Consider the following 19,272-nt stretch of genomic DNA (forward strand, 5'->3'; position numbering starts at 1 on the left):
GAAGAAATGCCAAAAGGTTAGTCATCGTGAATCAGGAGTGACTTCAGTATTTCATACACACATTGAGCGATCAGAAAGAGAGATCATTTATGCATTTAAATGCAGTCACTCTCAAAACTGAAGATGTTTTCTCACCATCACAACAGATAAAATTAAAGCTTCTTCATCTTCAACATGGATCTGTTAAATACACACAAAAAATCAATCTTTTCAGTATTTACTTATTGGCATGCATGTTTTTTCTTTCTTTCGCTTTTTCACTTCATTTATTTTTTTTATGGACTATACCGTCATATTTGAACTAGATTAACTGAAATAGATTTGACAACAAAAATGTGTGTGAAAGTGAGGGAATATATGTATTTTAGAGAAAAAGATATACAGGAAGAGATGGAAACAAAGAACAAATCCTCAGTAATTAAGCAAAAGATGATAGCCACAAAATATGATAGTATTGACTAATTTGTTGGTTTAAATATGATGATTTTTGAAATTAAACATAATAATTATAGCATCTAATAAATCAGTCGGATGTTTCACCTCTCATTCTGCAGCATTTGAAAATCAGCACGACTGTCACTAGCAGATATGGACAAACTGCCAAAACAGAACTGAGTGTGTGGAGGACAGAGATCTGAGATTCTGAAGGAGACACTGAAAAACAGACACACAAGCACTTTATCATGTACTACATCTGAGCGAGAGCATAAGAAGAAATAAATCAGCTCACAGTTTCTACTGACTCTCACCTCTGACTGAGATCCAGCTCTTGGGTGACTCTCCTCTCTCTGAGTGTTTGCAGTAGTAGAAACCCTCATGTGACTTTGAGACAGTAGAGATGATCATCTCTGTAGTTTGATTCTGGATGAGTGATCCATCTTTATAGAAATCAGCTCTGAGGTTTGATGGAGTTGAATGTTGATATAAACAGCGTAGAGTCAGAGTATCTCCTTCAGTCACAGGATGAACAGGACTCTCCAGAATCACACCAGCTACAGAAACAGAGGGATCATGAGTAAGACTATATTATATTGTATGTTTTATGATAAAACTAGATTGTTTGTACTGCCTGCCCACTGAGAGTTTTTTGCTCACTGATGTGTCCTGCTTGTGTTTAATAAACCTGCTTTATGCTTTGATATGTAAACTACCAGTGAAATGAATAAATTCACACAGACTCACAGTGTACAGTGATATTAACAGGATGATATTTCTCTCCAGATTCAGACTGACACCAGTACACTCCAGTGTCTGATGTGTTGGTGGAGTTGATTGTACATGTAGATCCTGTTTCTGATCCCCACACTGATGATGAACAATCTTGCAGCTGTTCACTCTCTGTGTATCTTCTCACTCTCCATCTATCAGAGTTACTCTGGTCTTCACAGCTCAGAGAGAGAGAGACAAATGTGAAGTGTTGAGTTCTGCTGGGACTGATGATCAGAGAGACTCGAGGAGAAACAACTGAGAAGACAATTACAGCTCTTTAGTAATGTTTTAAGATAATTGAAGTGTAAAATCTCCATTTTAAAAATGGGTTCAGTTCTGTCTCATTCAAACTGATCCTGTTTATACTCACCAGTGACCCATACTGGCTGTTTGTTGCTGTAGGTTGTGTTATATGCTGGTTTTCCTCTCTCTGCTCTGCACACATAAACTCCTGTGTGTTTTAGAGCAGCAGAACTGACAGTGTAGTTTCCTCCAGCTCCTCTGCTGCTGCCTGAGAGCTTCTGATAATTATATTTGTTGTCTACAAAACATGAGAATTCATGAAGATTTCACCTTAAGGAGCATTTTCTGTATGTTTTTACACTTATTAATTATTTTAGTTGCGGTAATTCAGTGTATTCAGTTTAACTGAAACAGGGCCAGAGCAAAACTCATGGAAATTATGGGCACCAGTACATGCACATAAAACCAATTAATAAAACAGTTAATTGAGTCGTTACCACATGAAGCACATTATATCTTACCTGATGAAGCATTTAGAGTGAACCAGCTGAATGTCCATTCTGTAGAGGAGCCATAAACCTCACAGATCAGAGTCACTGAATCTCCTTCAGTCAACCACTTCTGTGGAGAAACACTTAAACCTGCCTGGGCTCTATCTGAAATAGAAAAATCAGTCATTTTATAAAATCTAAAGAGTGTGTGTATGTGAAGAGATGATCAAACTCACCTGATACTGTCAGTGTAACTACATCATTGATGTTTGATGTTCGTGATCCTCCTCTCTCTGCTCCATAACAGAAGTATTTACCTGCGTCAGACTCAGTAACAGAACTGAATGTGTGTTCCTGTAGTTCACTGGAGCTGTAGAATGCACTGTATTTATACCAGACATACCGCCAGCTAGTGACTCCTTCACCATCAATGTCACATCTGAGAGTGACTGTCTCTCCTCTGAATACACGATGATCAGGTTTAACGCTCACTTTGGCTTTTGGTGTTTCTGTATAATGACAACAATTTATAATGAAAATAATGTGCTGTTTTTACATAAAAACTTAAATACAAAAAATACATGCTAAATCAAGTTAAAGTGTTGTTTTTTATAGGTATTACATCCAGTCATTTCAATTCTAAAAAACTGAATTCACAGAAGCTGAAAAAATATGATGGAAAAATATAATGAATATGAATTTCAAACTAAATGCGTCAGTAGGCTATAGACGGTGGCAAATCATTTAATGAGTATGTCACAAAATTAATCAGTCAATATGTTCAAAGCAGCTGATACATTCAGTAATAAATCACTGCTGTTTGTTGCTCAGAAACTGTTTTCGAAAATTTTGAAATGGATTTGTTTGGAACTATTTTTAAATTAATTTGTGTCTGAAATGTAATTTGATTAATATTAACTAATTGTTTATTGAAAGTTTGTATAAAATCAGTATCACGTTTTACAGTCATGCTCATATTAGCAAAAACAGCTCATGATATTGCTTATTTTTATGTTATAATTTGAAAAAAGATCTCATATAAGTACTTAGTTTTATTCATTTTCTAAGAAAAGAAGAATTCTATTTTGATTTTATGATGCATAGATAATTGTATTGTAAAACAAGATATGTATTTATTTTGTATTATTTATATATTTATTTATCTTTTCTTTAATTAATTTATTTTTTTCAGGGCATGCAACATTTAATGCCATGACTTTATGAATTGAAGACTCTCTTCTCCAGTTTAAGACCTTTTAAGGCTTTGATTTGTGGAAGACTGAATTAAGACATTTATGACCTTTTAAGTCTCACATAAACCCTGATAAATCTTATAAGTTCATTTTAATTCCATGGACAATTAAATAAATGTAGCTCTTCAGTCAGCATAATGCAAAGAGTAAAAGGAGAACAAAGTCTTTTGCAAATAAACCATGCTAGGAATAGTTCAAAACCACATCCTTTAAGTTAGCAGAGCTCAACCCACACATGACACATCAGCAATGGCAGCAGTCAGAGAGACACAACATTAAACAAAGTGTTTTACAGGTACAGCAGTTTATGATAAAATCCTAAATAGCTAAGTAGAGATTTAAAATAAAATTAATTTCTGACCAAGAGGTGGTGGAACAAAAACAGCTATTTATTTTACAATGTCTCATAATCAATATTACAGAGATTGTAAATATCTTAATTTCAAGATCAAGAGAAGGATCTTGTTTTTAGACCAGGTTCAAAGTTATCAGCAAAAGAAAATTCACTACACATCTTTGGTGCTTAACCCCTAAATATCTGAACACTTTTTAACCACTTTGAGGAGAAGCACTTAAAACTGCTCTTTGGGATCTTAAATTAAACTCTTATGTGCTGTTCATTTGGGGGATACACTTGTGCTGTTTGGCATCTTCAGGGCCCCAGACAACAAAATGTGATAATGCTTTTTTAAAAACATATGTAATTTTGCTCAGTTTATTCAGTTATATTATTATTATATATATTTTTTTCTCTAGATCTGTGCAGTTTTGGGATGATGCATGGATTTATTTTTATACAAAAAAAAGAAAAAAAAAGAAATATATATTACACATACATACATTTCTACTCTCACACACTTACATTCTCCTTTCATATTCATATATTCTTGCTTTACACACATTAATTCTCCTTACACATAGATACTTTTTATTTTTTGCTTTCACACACATACATTCTCCTTTTACATATATATATTTCTACCTTTTTTTTGGTATCCATTACTTCCTGTTTAAACAGGAAGTCACTCTCAGACCAGGAAATACATGTGCAAGACCTAGGGTGCTTCTCAATTCTTATTTGTGCATCATCGTTAGTAATTACTATTCAACAGGACTATATGTAAACTCTAATGCCATATGCAATTATAAAATGACAAGATGCGCATACGTCCATCTCGCAAATGTACTATCTTCTGCCATCTTCACCCATTAGCTGCTTTTCCACTAGCCAGTGCGAGGCTGGGCTAACAGCGAGCTGGATGGAGCTAACAGCCTCGAACCTCGAGCACAGAGGCTGAAATCATGCAGCGCCATTCCAGTATCCTCACGGCACTCCTGTAAAACCCACCCTGAACATGCCTTCATTGGACTACGTCACACAATTGATTCGTGAATGTCTTGCTGTTTTTTTTTTTTTTTTTTTTGAGCAATATTTTGGGCAAGGTTTACTGAACATGTACTGAGTAAAATATTACTGAACATTTATTAGTAATGCCTTACACTACTGCGTTACAGCAAAATAATATTTCAGTCAGGGCCACTTCTGTCACGTATATTTATGACAATTATATTGCATACAGTTAGTGTTTGCGGTATGGTTATGTTCTGGGCAACACTCCACATGCCTGTCCATGCAGCCATGCCTGTACACCGCCCCCCCCCCCCCGGGGTACAGAACAGAACCATTATAAGCATACATAATTACAATTCACAATTACATGAGTTGTAAACAAAATGTGATAGAGACTGCATTCAATGAAGAGACTGAAAAGAAAGAACAAATTTAGATCGGATTACAGGTTCAGTTGGTGGAGTTGAGTTTGGAGGAGGGAGTTAATTGCAAGCAGTGATGCGATGGAAGAGACACTGAAGAATTGGAATTTAAATAGACCACATGTGATAGGTGTCAAGACTGGATTGGTACACGTCAGGAACAGCTGACTGTCAGTTGATGCAAGTGTGACTTTTTCCACACTAACATACAGCAAGATATCAATTCAGGTGTTTTTTTGTTATTTTAGTTATTTTTTTATAAAGCTACCTAAGTGTTGGCAACCGTACAAAGTCTCATGCCATGTAGATAAAGTTAATAATTTATTATTATTATTATTTCAGCAAATGTCATTTGTGGTCAAAAAGATCCCAAACAGCACTTAAGGGTTAAGAAGTCACTCTTCAATAGCATTTTTAACTTGTGTGTATATGACGAGATGATCAAACTCACCTGATACTGTCAGTGTAACTTCATCACTGATGTTTGATGTTCGTGATCCTCCTCTCTCTGCTCCATAACAGGAGTATTTACCTGTGACAGACTCATTAACAGACGTGAATGTGTGTTCCTGAAGTTCACTGTAAGTGTAGAGTGAATCATCTTTATACCAGCTGTACTGCCAGCTAGTGATTCCTCCACCATCAATGTCACATCTGAGAGTTACTGTCTCTCCTCTGAATACATGTTGAGCAGGTTTAATGCTCACTTTGGCTTTAAGTGTTTCTGTACAACAAAAACGATTTATAATAAAAATAATGTGCTGTTTCTACTGTGTGAACACATTTGCCTGTCTGTAAAACATTCATGCTAAATAAGGTAAGACTGAAGTGTTGTTCTCTGTAGTTGTTGGGCGGTGTGGTCACTTGTATCTTACAAAATCATTTGCACATTGTGCAAGTAAAAGTACTTGCTATGTATTTGCTCACTGCTAATGGTCATTTATAAAAGTTGTTTAAAAAGGTGTGTATATAATCAAATAGTTTATTTTATCATTTGGTTTGTAACCAATAGCGAGACATCACCCATATGTTATGAAATGTATAAGTCAAATTCACTCACCTTCAGTGTGTCCAGAGTGAATGTGTGAAATCAACACTAAAATACAAAGAGATAAACTCATTACAGTTTGAACATGAAGTTGATCAACTTTCTTTTATACTTTAGACAAAAAAAGTTTAAAGGAATGCCATAATTTTACTTTCAAATGTTTCTCAACTTGTTTTTCTAGATGTATTGGCATCTGAAAGAGTATTTCTGTAAAAACCTTCCAGAGTCTGAAAACAGTGACCGTTATGAGTAGTAACTCATATTAAGATATTGTTCTGGGACTAGATGTGTGTGTGTGTTCAGATAAACACAGAAACATTTGTTTGATGTCTCATAGATTTCATCATCAGCAGAGAGAACTTGAACTTGTTTAGGGAACTTGAAGCAAACAGTCTGATAAAGATACACTTTTAGTAACTGTGTACTATAGTGAACATCTACTAAGGCATCAGGGACAGTAAACTGTAAAACAAACCAACAGAACTGATTCAACAAACACCATTAAACAGCACAAACCTGAATGACTGAACAAACACACACACAGATCTACATCACAACAGAGAACATTTCTCTTTCACAAATAACACTAACTTTCTCTTCCTCTTTCAAACTCATCTTTCACTCATATAACATGGAGCTGGATTTGAAACTCAGAGCAACAAGAAAAGACATAAATCAAGGAAAACTAAAACACTTGATTAGATACATAATATAATAGCAATTACCATCCACTGAAATACATAGTAACAGATAATAATACTCACAGAACACAAGAGGAAGTTGACTGAGCTCCATACTGACTGAATGATGACAGATGGTTAAAGACACAGAAAGTGTTAAAGCCTCAAGACTTCCTGAAACCTACAGTCATATCTTTAGAAATATCAAGACAGATTAAAGACACGCAAACGTACCTCATGTGTTATAGAAATATTTTGATAATATTTTAAAGGGTATGTAGTTTACAGTTGCTTACTGAAGGCCCTGACTGAAACCCCAGGGTACGCTACTGTTGATAATCTAGTCACATGTTTTCAGAAAATGCATGTTTTCTACACAAATGTTCATATTTGAATCATATCAAATTGTTAAGCTTAAATTACATTATGACAATAAGTGATAAGTGTTTATTGAATGATGGAAGCAGCAGAAACTAATGAACAACTGCTGCTCGTCCATCACTGATTAATGTCACTGACCTGAAATAGATGCTGAGTTTGTTTCTATTATATTTGTATTTGTGAACACAGTTTAATATTCATATATCAAGACAAGTGATGAGAGTCATGGAACTCCGGTTTCATGTTCTTCTGGTTAGTGCTTGAATATATTTTTATTTGGGGGGGGGGGGGGGGGGTGGGGGGGGATTGCAGTCCCATTCTTAATACCCTCATCAGTCTCTTCATGTAAAAGGGCATAAGTATTTAATTATCATTTTCACGTCATGTATGATAAAAAAAAAACAAAAAAAGAAAAAAAAAACCTTAGACATCTGTGAGGAACTGTAGGCTCTGGACAACACAGCAGTGATACAACAATACCCAGGTGTATTGACAAAACATTTAAACACACGAACCTGAACACATAAATCTGCAGTCATTTCATCTCAGTATTCATTAACAGGATGTAGTGGTTCATTAAACTCACATTGTTTACCACATTTACGTCATTTACAAACAGCGCAGTCCACTCGTGGAGAATTATCACTCAATCCAAAATTTTGATTTTGTGCCCATCCCCCTCACAGAAAACTATTCTGCATACTTACCAGGGCTGGTAAGCGATTAAAATGTTCAATCTAATTAATTACATGATGTGGCGATTAATTAATCAAATTAATCACACATAATATTTGGAGAAAATACTCCCAAAAGATAATTTAAACACGTTGTGTAAAGCGTCAAACATAGATTACAAAAAGTAGGTTCAGCAGGAAATATTTTGTTTGATAAAAATGATTACACACAGCCTACTCTTTTGGTTTATGTGAATAACAGAATTGACAGAATGACAGAATTGTCATTTTCGGTTGGGTGAACTATAATATATAACTTTATGAATGGTTCATTGAATCATGAGGCTTGTTCGACTTGAAGTGGATCATCATCATCAGACCGATCGGTGTGTGACATCAAAGAACCGCTAGAGCTTAGAGAGCAGACGACTCCTTGTGCTTTTGAATCTCTCTCGTGGTACTTTGATGTCACACACCGATCGTTCTGTGTGGCGCCACTTCAAAGCCAATGCGACTATGGCCAGTGGTTCACCATGCCAAATGGTTCACCGAATTCATTCAAAACGTGGATAAAGAAATTAGATGCCGCTGTGGGTTGTTCAGAGATGAACAGTTCTGTTTTGTCTTTATCTTCTGGTTGGCAAAATTAAGCAAAACAGACAACATTGTGTCTAAAACAACAAAATATTAACTTCTTAATGAACTGTTGTATAAGATGAGTTTCACGTTTGCACTTGTGTGACACAATCTCAAATGAGCGTTTTGCCCCATATCTTGAATTTTAGGGATATTCTCTAGACTCCATCACGCAGTAAGTTGTTGCTCTGCCTCATATTAGTCATCATTCGACTGTATGAAATGGCAGATGATCCACATAGGTCTGGGGCAGGGCAAGTACTTCAAATGCATTAATAATTTTCTCCATAATTAATATAATTAACGCGTTAAATTTCCAGCACTAATTTTTACATCCTCAAAAAATCATTCTGTATGATTTATAACCTTGTTTATAAGCTTGGCCTCAATTTAGGTCCTCACAATGTCCCTATGAGTTGGTGTGTAAAGTTTAAGTCCCCATCAGTATAGAAACACACACACACACACACACACACACACACACACACACACACACACACACACACACACGTGTGTACAAGAAACACCCCCCCCCCAAAAAAAAAACCAAAAAAAAAAAACCAAGAGAAAGTAAGACAGGACCTGTTTCAAACCTGCAAATGCCTGGACTCATCAACAATTGTATCAGAAATGATTTAGATTTACCAATCCCCGAAGAAACTCAAGCACATATTTTTAAATGCTCATGATGAATATCATTACCTGAACCTCAGAGATATCAGCATTTTCTGCTCATCATTTGCCCAAATTTGAGCATTTCTCAACTTTTGTACTCTCTTTCAACACTTTCTCTTGTTCCACTGTCAATCCCACAATTCACAGTGTGAAGCTAGGCTTTCATGGGAATGAACTGAAAATGCTCGTTCTGCTCCACTCAGTCCACCAAAGTGTAAACGCACTGTTTACTACAGTGGCGTAGCCACGGGTGTGCCAGGGTGTGCCTGTGCCACCCACAGTGGCAGCTGGCACACCTAAAAATAGATGCAGAATTATTTTTTATAGTCTCAATAAAAAATGTTTACTAAACTTGGGCAATTGTGGTTTACTTAGAAAAAATATATATATATATATATTTTAAATCAACCCTTTCACGAGTAAGTTACAAATATTTTAACTGACCCCTTGTTTCCATGGCGACGCGTCATGGTTGTCACGTGACACACCGCAGCCACTAACAGATGTATCGGTATTCGTTTTATTTAGTTTTTCATTTTTTATTAAAATATATACACAAACTTGCTTACCATGTCAACTATCTGATATTCCGATTCTTCGTTTAAAAACCTTTATAAATTATCTTGATCTATAACGAGATGAGCGCTGCAGTTCAGAGTCCTGTCAGCCGGATTTAACGTACAGCACTTGAATTCCCCAGTTTCTCCCGAACTGGACGAAGAATAGAGTAAACTTTATTGTTCTGCTATGCGTGTCTGATATATGAATAAAACACGTCGCAAATTACATTTGATTAGATAGTTTTTGCTGCTTCTGTAGACATCAGTGTGTATTTAACTACCAATGTATTGTTTTACTAGTGATTATGTATATTTAAATGTATGAAACCTAAAATAAACATTATGTGGTTGAAAACACTGCATATTAATTGTGATATATGACAAGCGCTGAGCACGTCGGTCTCTGGCTCAGTGCAGCCAACGCGCGAAAGCTGTTTGAATCTGGCAGTTCTGTGACGCCACTGAACATTCTAAATCATACTCTCAGGGGCACAGAAATAAGAATCCAATATATGGTGCAATAATACTAAAAATGTTAAAATGTAATTTACATTTTAAATTATTTTTGTTAAAATATATCTGCCGACATTCGGACTGCCAACCAATCAGCAAACAGCAGCTGACTGTGACCCCAGCAGTCTATGACATAAACAGATAATTTTTGATTGCACATTGCTAGCTAGCAATATGTCGCAGAGCTCCTTAATTTTTTTTTTAGGAAAAAACCTTGGCTTGATGGACAGCCGGACACAAGGCCTAAGGTTTCTCCCTCCCCGGGCCCAACATCAGCAGACAGTGTTGCCAGATTGGAAATGTCCAAGTATCGTACCAGAAGTTCAAAATTATCGTATTTGGAAGAAAATTATTACATTTAACAATTAACTACATTTTGACATGACCTGCAAATTACCACTAGGAGTATGGTTGGACGGAAGCAGTGCGACAAAAATACTATCCCATAATTTTGCACAGTAATCTGACAATAAATGTGGCACACCCAGATTTTCATATGCACACCCAGAGTCTCTTTTCTGGCTACACTAAACTGTTTTTTTTTTTTTTTTTTTTTTAATAAAAGCATTACTGTTTCAGTTTAAAAACACTTGAAATGACATCATTAGTTACCTGTGTATGTGTCTTTTTCTTAATTGTTGTATCAATAGAGCCATAAATATGAGCAGTTCCTGTAATACATTAAATTATTTTCCATAATATATATACTGTTTTTGTCATTCGTCTTACAAATTTTCACTCACTTATAAATTAAATGATTCTATTTCTGAAATAGATCTATCTGACATAGAAAAATCACTCATTAATAATATGTTAAATGTGTATGAAGAAATCAAACTCTCACTGTAAATTATGACATTTAACAATTTGTGCATTATGTAAGGTGCACAGTCAGAGTTGGTTTAATATAAAATTGGAAAAAAGCATGAGTTGTGAAAAATTTTGGCCATAAGTTCTCTCTTTCTAGTAAATAATTGGTAATTTTTTTTTTTTTTTTTTTTTTTTACAGATGTAAGCTGCTGATAGCGATTACAGGAACAAGCGAGTTCAGTTTTCACTCAGCATAATGCAAAGAGTTAAAGGACATTAAAGGTTTTCGCAGCTTTAAGATCACCTAATGAAGGGTTCAGAAACCTTTAAGTCTATAGCCCAGAGCTCAACCTACTGTGTCACACATCTACAGACACAACAAAGTGTTGTAAATTGTTGTAGTTCAAAGCACTTTGTTACTGCAGATACAGAATTTTTTTTTTTCTTTAGGGTCACTTCTAAAGACAAAGGACATTTTAAAATATATTTTATGTTTCCATATTCTTCATAAGAATTTGGCATTTTTATTTATAATCAAACTACTTTATTACATTATTACAGCTGTTTTGTAACAGTGTAGAATCATGTTATGAAATATACTAGTCAAATTCATTGACCTTCAGTGTTTCCACAGTGGATGTTTGAAATCAGCACTAAAACACAAAAAGAAAAATCTCATAACAGTGTGAACATGGTGCTGATAATGTATATATTAGCCTATACATCAGACATCTTTCATTCTTCTTTCTTTGCTTGTAAAACACCATACTTTTACTCTCAAATATTCTTAGCTTCACTACACAAAAAGTTCTCCAAAGGTTTTTAAGGTTTTCTAATTAGAAGATTTACACAAGTTAATAACAGGTGTTTTCAGATAAACACTGCAAAATCTGTTTGATATTTTATCATTTTTATAATCATAGCAGAGAGAACATGAACTTAAGGGAACTTGTTTAAGGAAGCAACCCGTGTGTTTACAAGCTAATGGATGAATTTGAATCTTCCTTTCTACTTACTAGCTAATATTTACTTAAAGCATCAGACCATTAATTGTGCAAAACAAACCAACAGAACTGATTCAACAAACACCATTAAACAGAACAAATCTCACTGACTGAACAGAGAGACTGACATACAACACTCAGTTTCGCTTTTACAAACAGAAATGGAAGCTTTAGCCTAAGTTCTGCCAGGAAGACTCAATCACTTCGTCACTAATTACCTTCATCATTATCCAATCACGTCTTTATACTCCTGTATAAAAGATCGTACTTACACATGTTTGAGTTCGCAGATTCCGACGCGACAACAACCTCCACCCTCCCCACCACCACCAGGATGGTCCTGTCCTTACCTTCCAGGGGGGGTCGGCTGCGCCCCTGCCTTCGTCTTCAGGCAGGAAATGCAGATTCGCTACCCTCGGATTATGAACCATGGACGGGGCCTTCCGCCAAAGAAATTTATAATTGTGCTCGCTGAGCTGTCAATAAATGTATGCTTCGTACATCATTCTATCTCCCGAGTCTTTCTGGTAGAACTAACTTTCTCTTCTTCTCTCAAGCTCATCTTTCACTCAAATATCATGGACTAGAGTGAAAACATAAACACTCACCTAAAGGATTATTAGGAACACCTGTTAAATTTCTCATTAATGCTATTATCTAATCAACCACTCACATTAGGTGTGTGTGTCTGTGTACATGCGTGTATGCTTGAAGCTGAATGACACTTAGCACAGACTTTTATTAGTGTTGTTTGCTAAGTATCAATATTACTTTTGTTTATACTTTGGATTAAATGTGTTTCTCTAAGCTTATTAGTTTAACTCATTTAAGATTTATTATGTTAGGGAAATATGACTAAAAATGCTATATACTAAATTGACATTTTCTAAAAGATTTCTCCAAACTATTAACACTATTCCTGTTTCACAACTCTACACGCATATTCAGCATTCAACACCATGTGTTCATGTTCAGTAGTGTTCAAGAACACCACAACTGTTAGTTATCACCTTGTAAACACTAGTACAGTATACAGCATTTTTTCATGAGAGTCAGAACAACAGGATGTATAAAAAATAAGCACGTGTATTGGCTGCAGATATAAGAAATGCATGTTTAGGAATTGTTTAAAATGTGATGCTATTTTACCATACCAACCGTAATAATTTAGATTACTGTAGCATTATGCTGAAATCTCCTAAATTGAAATTTAGAGAATAAATCCTGATTCATTATTGTGAAAAGTAATTGTTCTTCTGCTCTTACCGTAACAGTGCAAGTTTTAACAAAGCATCAAGTCCAGATATTTTAGTCACTTTTTCTTTATTAAAAAGAAAACTTAAATTGTTAAAAACATGAAATATTGCAGCAATACAAGAGACAATAAAATATGATATAAGATAATAAAACAAGAATACACATGCTTCCAAATTGCATGTTATGTTAATGTGGTTATAATGTTTAATAATATTAAAGTAGAACAAAACGAAATATAAAACTTTAATTTAAGTGATAAATCAATAGTGAAAATGTCAAAACCAAAACATTAAAATATTAAAATTAAGTGCCCATTTTAATGATATGAACTGATGGGGATGTACTTGTGACGCTAAAGCTCTGTGAAGTTCATAAATGTTCGGAGGGGGTTTGCCCATATTCACAATATGTTATTGGTCAAAAAACTAAACAACAACAACAAAAAAACATCTAAAATAAAATACAATTGGTTAAACCAGATGTAAGTCTGTTAATCTTTGATCAAACTCACCAGACAGTAATTTTTATAATCCTGAAGACCTTGATTAACTTGTTCAGGTATGTTTGATCAGGGCTGGAGATAAATCTCAAGGGCCAGAGTCGAGAGCCCCTGGGTTAAACAGTTTAACATCCATGTTTCTGGTTAAAGTCAATATTACATAAAAAATTGACCCTTATTCTGATCTTTTTACAGTCAGTTTGTCATAGATAAAATCAAATGAAAAAGAAATTGATGAATTCTGGTTCATGTTGACTTTAACAACCATGAGAAGCTAGTCATCGTGAATCAGGAGTGACTTCTGTATTTCATACAGACACAGAGTGATCAGAAAGAGAGTTCATTTCAGCATTTAAATGCAGTCACTCTCAAAAGTGAAGATTTTTTTTCTGAAGATTCTCTCTCTCTCTCTCTCTCTCTATCCATTTACTGCTTTTATGGACATCATTTTTAAACTAGATTAGCTAAAATAAATTTGACAACAACAACAACAAAAAAAAGTGTCAGTGAGAGAATATATGTATTTTTAGGGAAAAAGATACACAAAAAGAGTCAATTCAATATTAATAACACATAACAACCCACATGTCTGTTAAAGATCTCTTGATCTGGAAAGCATCTGCTGTCTACAAACATCTGACATCTTTCAGATGTCAGTTTTACATACATTCCAAATCATAAACATCTTAAAGACATCTAATAAACATCTATTTGACATCTAAAAGGAAACGTCCTATCAGACGTATTGCAGATGAGCAAACGCTAAAAAAAAAATACATCTTGCATACGTCAAATAGATGTCTCCGAGATGTATGTGTGCTATTTATGGGAAGTCGTGGCCTAATGGTTAGAGGGTTGGACTCCCAATCGAAGGGTTGTGGGTTCTAGTCTCGGGCCGGACGGAATTGTGGGTGGGGGGAGTGCATGTACAGCTCTCTCTCCACCTTCAATACCACGACTTAGGTGCCCTTGAGCAAGGCATCGAACCCCCAACTGCTCCCCGGGCGCCGCAGCATAAATGGCTGCCCACTGCTCCGGGTGTGTGCTCACAGTGTGTGTGTGTGTGTGTTCACTGCTCTGTGTGTGTGCATTTCGGATGGGTTAAATGCAGAGCACAAATTCTGAGTATGGGTCACCATACTTGGCTGAATGTCACTTCACTTTCACTTTCAAACCCTCTGCAAGTTATCAAAAGATGATAGCCATATAATATATGATATGATAATAATGACAATTTTTTTGGTTTAAATATAATGATTATTGAAATTAAATATAATAATTATAGCATCTAATAAATCAGTCAGATTCACCTCTCATCCAGCAGCATTTGAAAATCAGCACGACTGTCACTAGCAGATATGGACTAACTGCCAGAACAGAACTGAGTGTGTGGAGGACAGAGATCTGAGATTCTGAAGGAGACACTGAAAAACAGACACACAAGCACTTTATCATGTACTATATCTGAACGAGAGCATAAGAAGAAATAAATCAGCTCACAGTTTCTACTGACTCTCACCTCTGACTGAGATCCAGCTCTTGGGTGACTCTCCTCTCTCTGAGTGTTTGCAGTAGTAGAAACCCTCATGTGACTTTGAGACAGTAGAGATGATCATCTCTGTAGTTTGATTCTGGATGAGTGATCCATCTTTATAGAAATCAGCTCTGAGGTTTGGTGGAGTTGAATGTTGATATAAACAGCGTAGAGTCAGAGTATCTCCTTCAGTCACAGGATGAACAGGACTCTCCAGAATCACACCAGCTACAGAAACAGAGGAAACATGAGTAAGCCTATATGAACAAAATATGATATATATATATATATATATATATATATATATATATATATAATAAAACTAGTGTTTTTTATGTTTTTTTTTTTTTTTTGTACTGGCTGCCCACTGAGTGTTTTTGACCACTGATGTGTAAACAGTGAAATAAACAAATACAGAAGCACAGACTCACAGTGTACAGTGATATTAACAGGATGATATTTCTCTCCAGATTCAGACTGACACCAGTACACTCCAGTGTCTGATGTGTTGGTTGAATTGATTGTACATGTAGAACCTGTTTGTGATGCCCAGCATAATGATGAAGAATCTTCCACCCCCCAACTTTGTGTGTATCTTCTCACTCTCCATCTATCAGAGTTACTCTGGTCCTCACAGCTCAGAGAGAGAGAAACAGATGTGAAGTGTTGAGTTCTGTTGGGACTGATGATCAGAGATACTCGAGGAGAAACACCTGAAAAGACAATTACAGCTACAGTTTGGAAGTGTTTTAAAATAATTTAAGCGTAAGATCTCTCTTTTTAAATGGGTGTAACATTTTTAGCTTTGTGTAGCGTATCAGACCCGAACCAGACAAATTAAAGAGTCGATCAGGACCGTGGTTGAAACATGAGCCGAATTCCTCAGAAAGGCAACAGGATGTTGTAAATCAACCAACCAACCAACCAACCAACCAACTCTTTCACAGAACAGTTTTCAACATTAACACCACTAGAAAAATTATTGACAATTTCAATTCGGAGGAGAGAGTGTCAAATTTGGGGCAAGTAATCAAAGAGATGGAAAGTCTGACCATCACATGTAAACCCATGAGAGTAATAAACATGATCCTTGGATTGACTTGCCCCCATCTAGCAGAACCAGACTGAAATTCCTAAGGGGACCTTTTAACCTCTGGTCTCTACAGAACACCTTATGTTGGCACAGAATGGCACAGGAACTGTCTTTTATAGTGAACTCAATGAACTCAAAATGACTTATAAATGAATCTATCCATTGCTTAACACCATTTTCATTCATATGTAACCCACACATTTGATTATCATGTTTCTATGTATGTGTATGCCTTTAAGTAACTATTGAATAGTTTAAGGACTCATATTCATGTTTAGTATGTATGTTTTTCAATCTGCTTACTTGAAATGTTTCTGACCATAATTTCTTTGTCAAATGTATCATATTCTTGCTATAGAAATCATGTCCAAAATGATACCCTGCAATAGCGGGAAAATTCGGACCACATGCTTGATAACATATGATTTATGATACCCCCGGGCCAAGACAATATCTAATTGGTCAAGACAACATTTGAGGTGTGGCCAAAAGGCCAGTTTAAATACTCAAGACACCATCAAATTCTGCGTTTAGCTTGCGTTTAGCTTTTGCTATTAGTCATACCTGCTTTTAGCTTTTAACTTTTTAGCCTGTAGCTTTGCTTCTTAGCTTTTGCTATTAGCCATGCTTTTAGTCATCACTGTAAGCATTATTTTAGCGTGGTTCCAGTGTGCGTCGGCCTGCACGCCTGCTGCTACTTAGGCATGATGAGAAGAAGCACCACCTAGTCTCGTCAAACTTTACTTCTGTTCTTTTACTTTAGTTTCTTTTCTTTTCTGTTTGAGAGTTTCGTGTTCTGAGTAAAGTTTTGTAGCGCCATGTCTCAGAGTCTGACTTCGAGTGCCCATTCAACTTCAACCAGCCCACACAACTCTGCATCGTCAGCCAACACCCAACCACAGGCTTCCCAAGACGTCACTTCCCAACTTCCCATAAGACACCCAAGCCTTATTCACATTGAAAGAGAAGTATCTTGTTTTCTGCTTACAAGTTAATGTCTTAAACTGCCGATCTTGTTACTGTGCTAATTGAGAGTGTTTTCACTATACTTTGGATATTAATATCCAATGTTAAACGGCTCATTCAGTGAATCACAGAGAGTCTCAGTGATCAGCCGTGAAACAGTGATTCTGTTCAAATTCCCTTTAAAATCTTAAATGATTCCCTTTGAGCTAAATTGCCCTGTTCCCCTTACATTGGCTTATTTAATTGTTTTCCTTCAGGTTCACTAATAAAAATAATATTATTGATAGTATTAGTAACATTTGTGTTCCATACATAGTCATGCTTCATTTTCAATGACTATTTCCTCTATTGCAAACTGATGAGGAATTTTTACATTTTGAAACCGTGTAATATCATAGTAGGGGAGAGCAGGGGCAAAAGTAAAATTTCTTCAGAAAAACATAATTTTAAAAGATAATGTTGTAGACTGAGATATATTTCTACTGTGGCCAGTAACTCAGAAGTGTGGTCCTTCAATACCAGGTGATATTTTGTAGAAATGTAGAAAGACTTCAGTATAATTTCACTTTGAACATAAGTTGCACATTGTTACTTTCAACCCCGTCAGAGGGGACAAAAATAACACACAAGTGGGTCAAAAGTAACACAACAATATAAGATAGATTTTTTTTCTGTTACTTTTATTTTTATTAAGTATACCAGACTATGAACTTGTTAATATGTAACTGCAAACATATCTTGTCCTTTATTTTTGCAAAAAGTTATTAAATTACATTTTCATTGTTGTATTTTGAATTTAAATATTGTTCACCCAATAATTAAAATTATGTCATTAATAACTCACCCTCATGTTGTTCCAAACCCGTGAGACCTCCGTTCATCTTCGGAACACAGTTTAAGATATTTTCGATTTAGTCCGAGAGCTCTCAGTCCCTCCATTGAAGCTGTGTGAATGGTGGTCCAGGAAGGTAAGAAAAACATCATCAAGTGAGGTTTCAAAACACTGCAGTGTAGTGATATCCGGTTCGCGAACTAATCATTCGATGTAACAAGATCTTCTTGAACCAGTTCACCAAATCGAAATGAATCGTTTAAAACAGTTTGCGTCTCCAATAAGCATTAATGCACAAATTACTTAAGCTGTAACATGGCTGACACTCCCTCTGGGTTAAAACAAGCCAATATCCCGGAGTAATTCATGTACTCAAACAGTACACTGACTGAACTGCTGTGAAGAGGGAACTGAAGATGAACACCGAGCCGACCCAGATAATGAACAAAGGATTGACTCATCGGTTTTCGGATCACCAGTAGTTCTTTTGGACAGTTCGATTCAATAAACCAGTTGAAGAAAACGGTTCACTGGTTCTTTTGCGCTCTACGTAATCACGTCATTTGCAATGATTGCCCTTGATTCTAGTCTTCGGTTTACCTGGGCTCATAACATTAGCACAGAAACAGTTCAGAATCAATCACCAAAAAAAAATACCCAGTTCAGTTCAGACGCTCTGTGTGTCATTCTGCTTCACACTGAATCACACAACACATGCACAGTATCATCAGCTCCTCGGTTCTCGAATCGGTCGCGTTTGACAGAAACGGTTCTTGACTCTAGAAGAGTCAATCTTTTGTTCATTATCTGGCTCGGCTCGATGTTCATATTCAGTTCTCTCTTCACAGCAGTTCAGTCAGTGTACTGTTTGAGCAAATGAATTACTCCAGGATATTGGTTTGTTTTAACTCAGAGGGAGTGTCAGCCACATTAAAAAAGTTAAAAGCTTAAGTCATTTGTGGATTAATGCTTATTGGAGATGCGAACCATTTAAACGATTAAGTTCGATTTGGTGAACTGGTTCAAGAAGATCCGGTTACATCGAGTGATATAACTACACTGCAGTGTTTTGAAACCTCTCAACAGACCAGTGAGAAGACAATGCTGAATAAAGTCATAGTTTTTGCTATTTTTGGACCAA

General features: G+C 35.8%; 1 protein-coding gene across 2 annotated transcripts in view; it reads right to left on the minus strand.

The window, feature by feature from the left end:
• Positions 1-213: 213 nt before the first annotated feature.
• Positions 214-19,272, minus strand: part of LOC113053532 (sialoadhesin-like) — a 32,616-nt gene continuing 13,557 nt past the window's right edge. Inside the window, exons 1-9 of one of the 2 annotated variants that reach the window (XM_026218661.1) lie at positions 6,782-6,815; positions 6,030-6,065; positions 5,421-5,501; positions 2,180-2,452; positions 1,974-2,108; positions 1,580-1,750; positions 1,183-1,464; positions 750-992; positions 217-654 (exon numbers count right to left, since the gene is read on the minus strand). In XM_026218661.1, the coding sequence (XP_026074446.1) occupies positions 524-654; positions 750-992; positions 1,183-1,464; positions 1,580-1,750; positions 1,974-2,108; positions 2,180-2,452; positions 5,421-5,501; positions 6,030-6,065; positions 6,782-6,812 (1,383 nt within the window). In that variant the 5' untranslated portion in view covers positions 6,813-6,815 and the 3' untranslated portion in view covers positions 217-523. Of the gene's footprint in view, positions 655-749; positions 993-1,182; positions 1,465-1,579; positions 1,751-1,973; positions 2,109-2,179; positions 2,453-5,420; positions 5,694-6,029; positions 6,066-6,781; positions 6,816-19,272 lie in introns of those variants that run through there. The other variant, XM_026218654.1, reaches the window with a different exon arrangement.

This window comes from Carassius auratus, chromosome 3, assembly GCF_003368295.1.
Source record: "Carassius auratus strain Wakin chromosome 3, ASM336829v1, whole genome shotgun sequence".
Taxonomy (NCBI): Eukaryota; Metazoa; Chordata; class Actinopteri; order Cypriniformes; family Cyprinidae; genus Carassius; species Carassius auratus.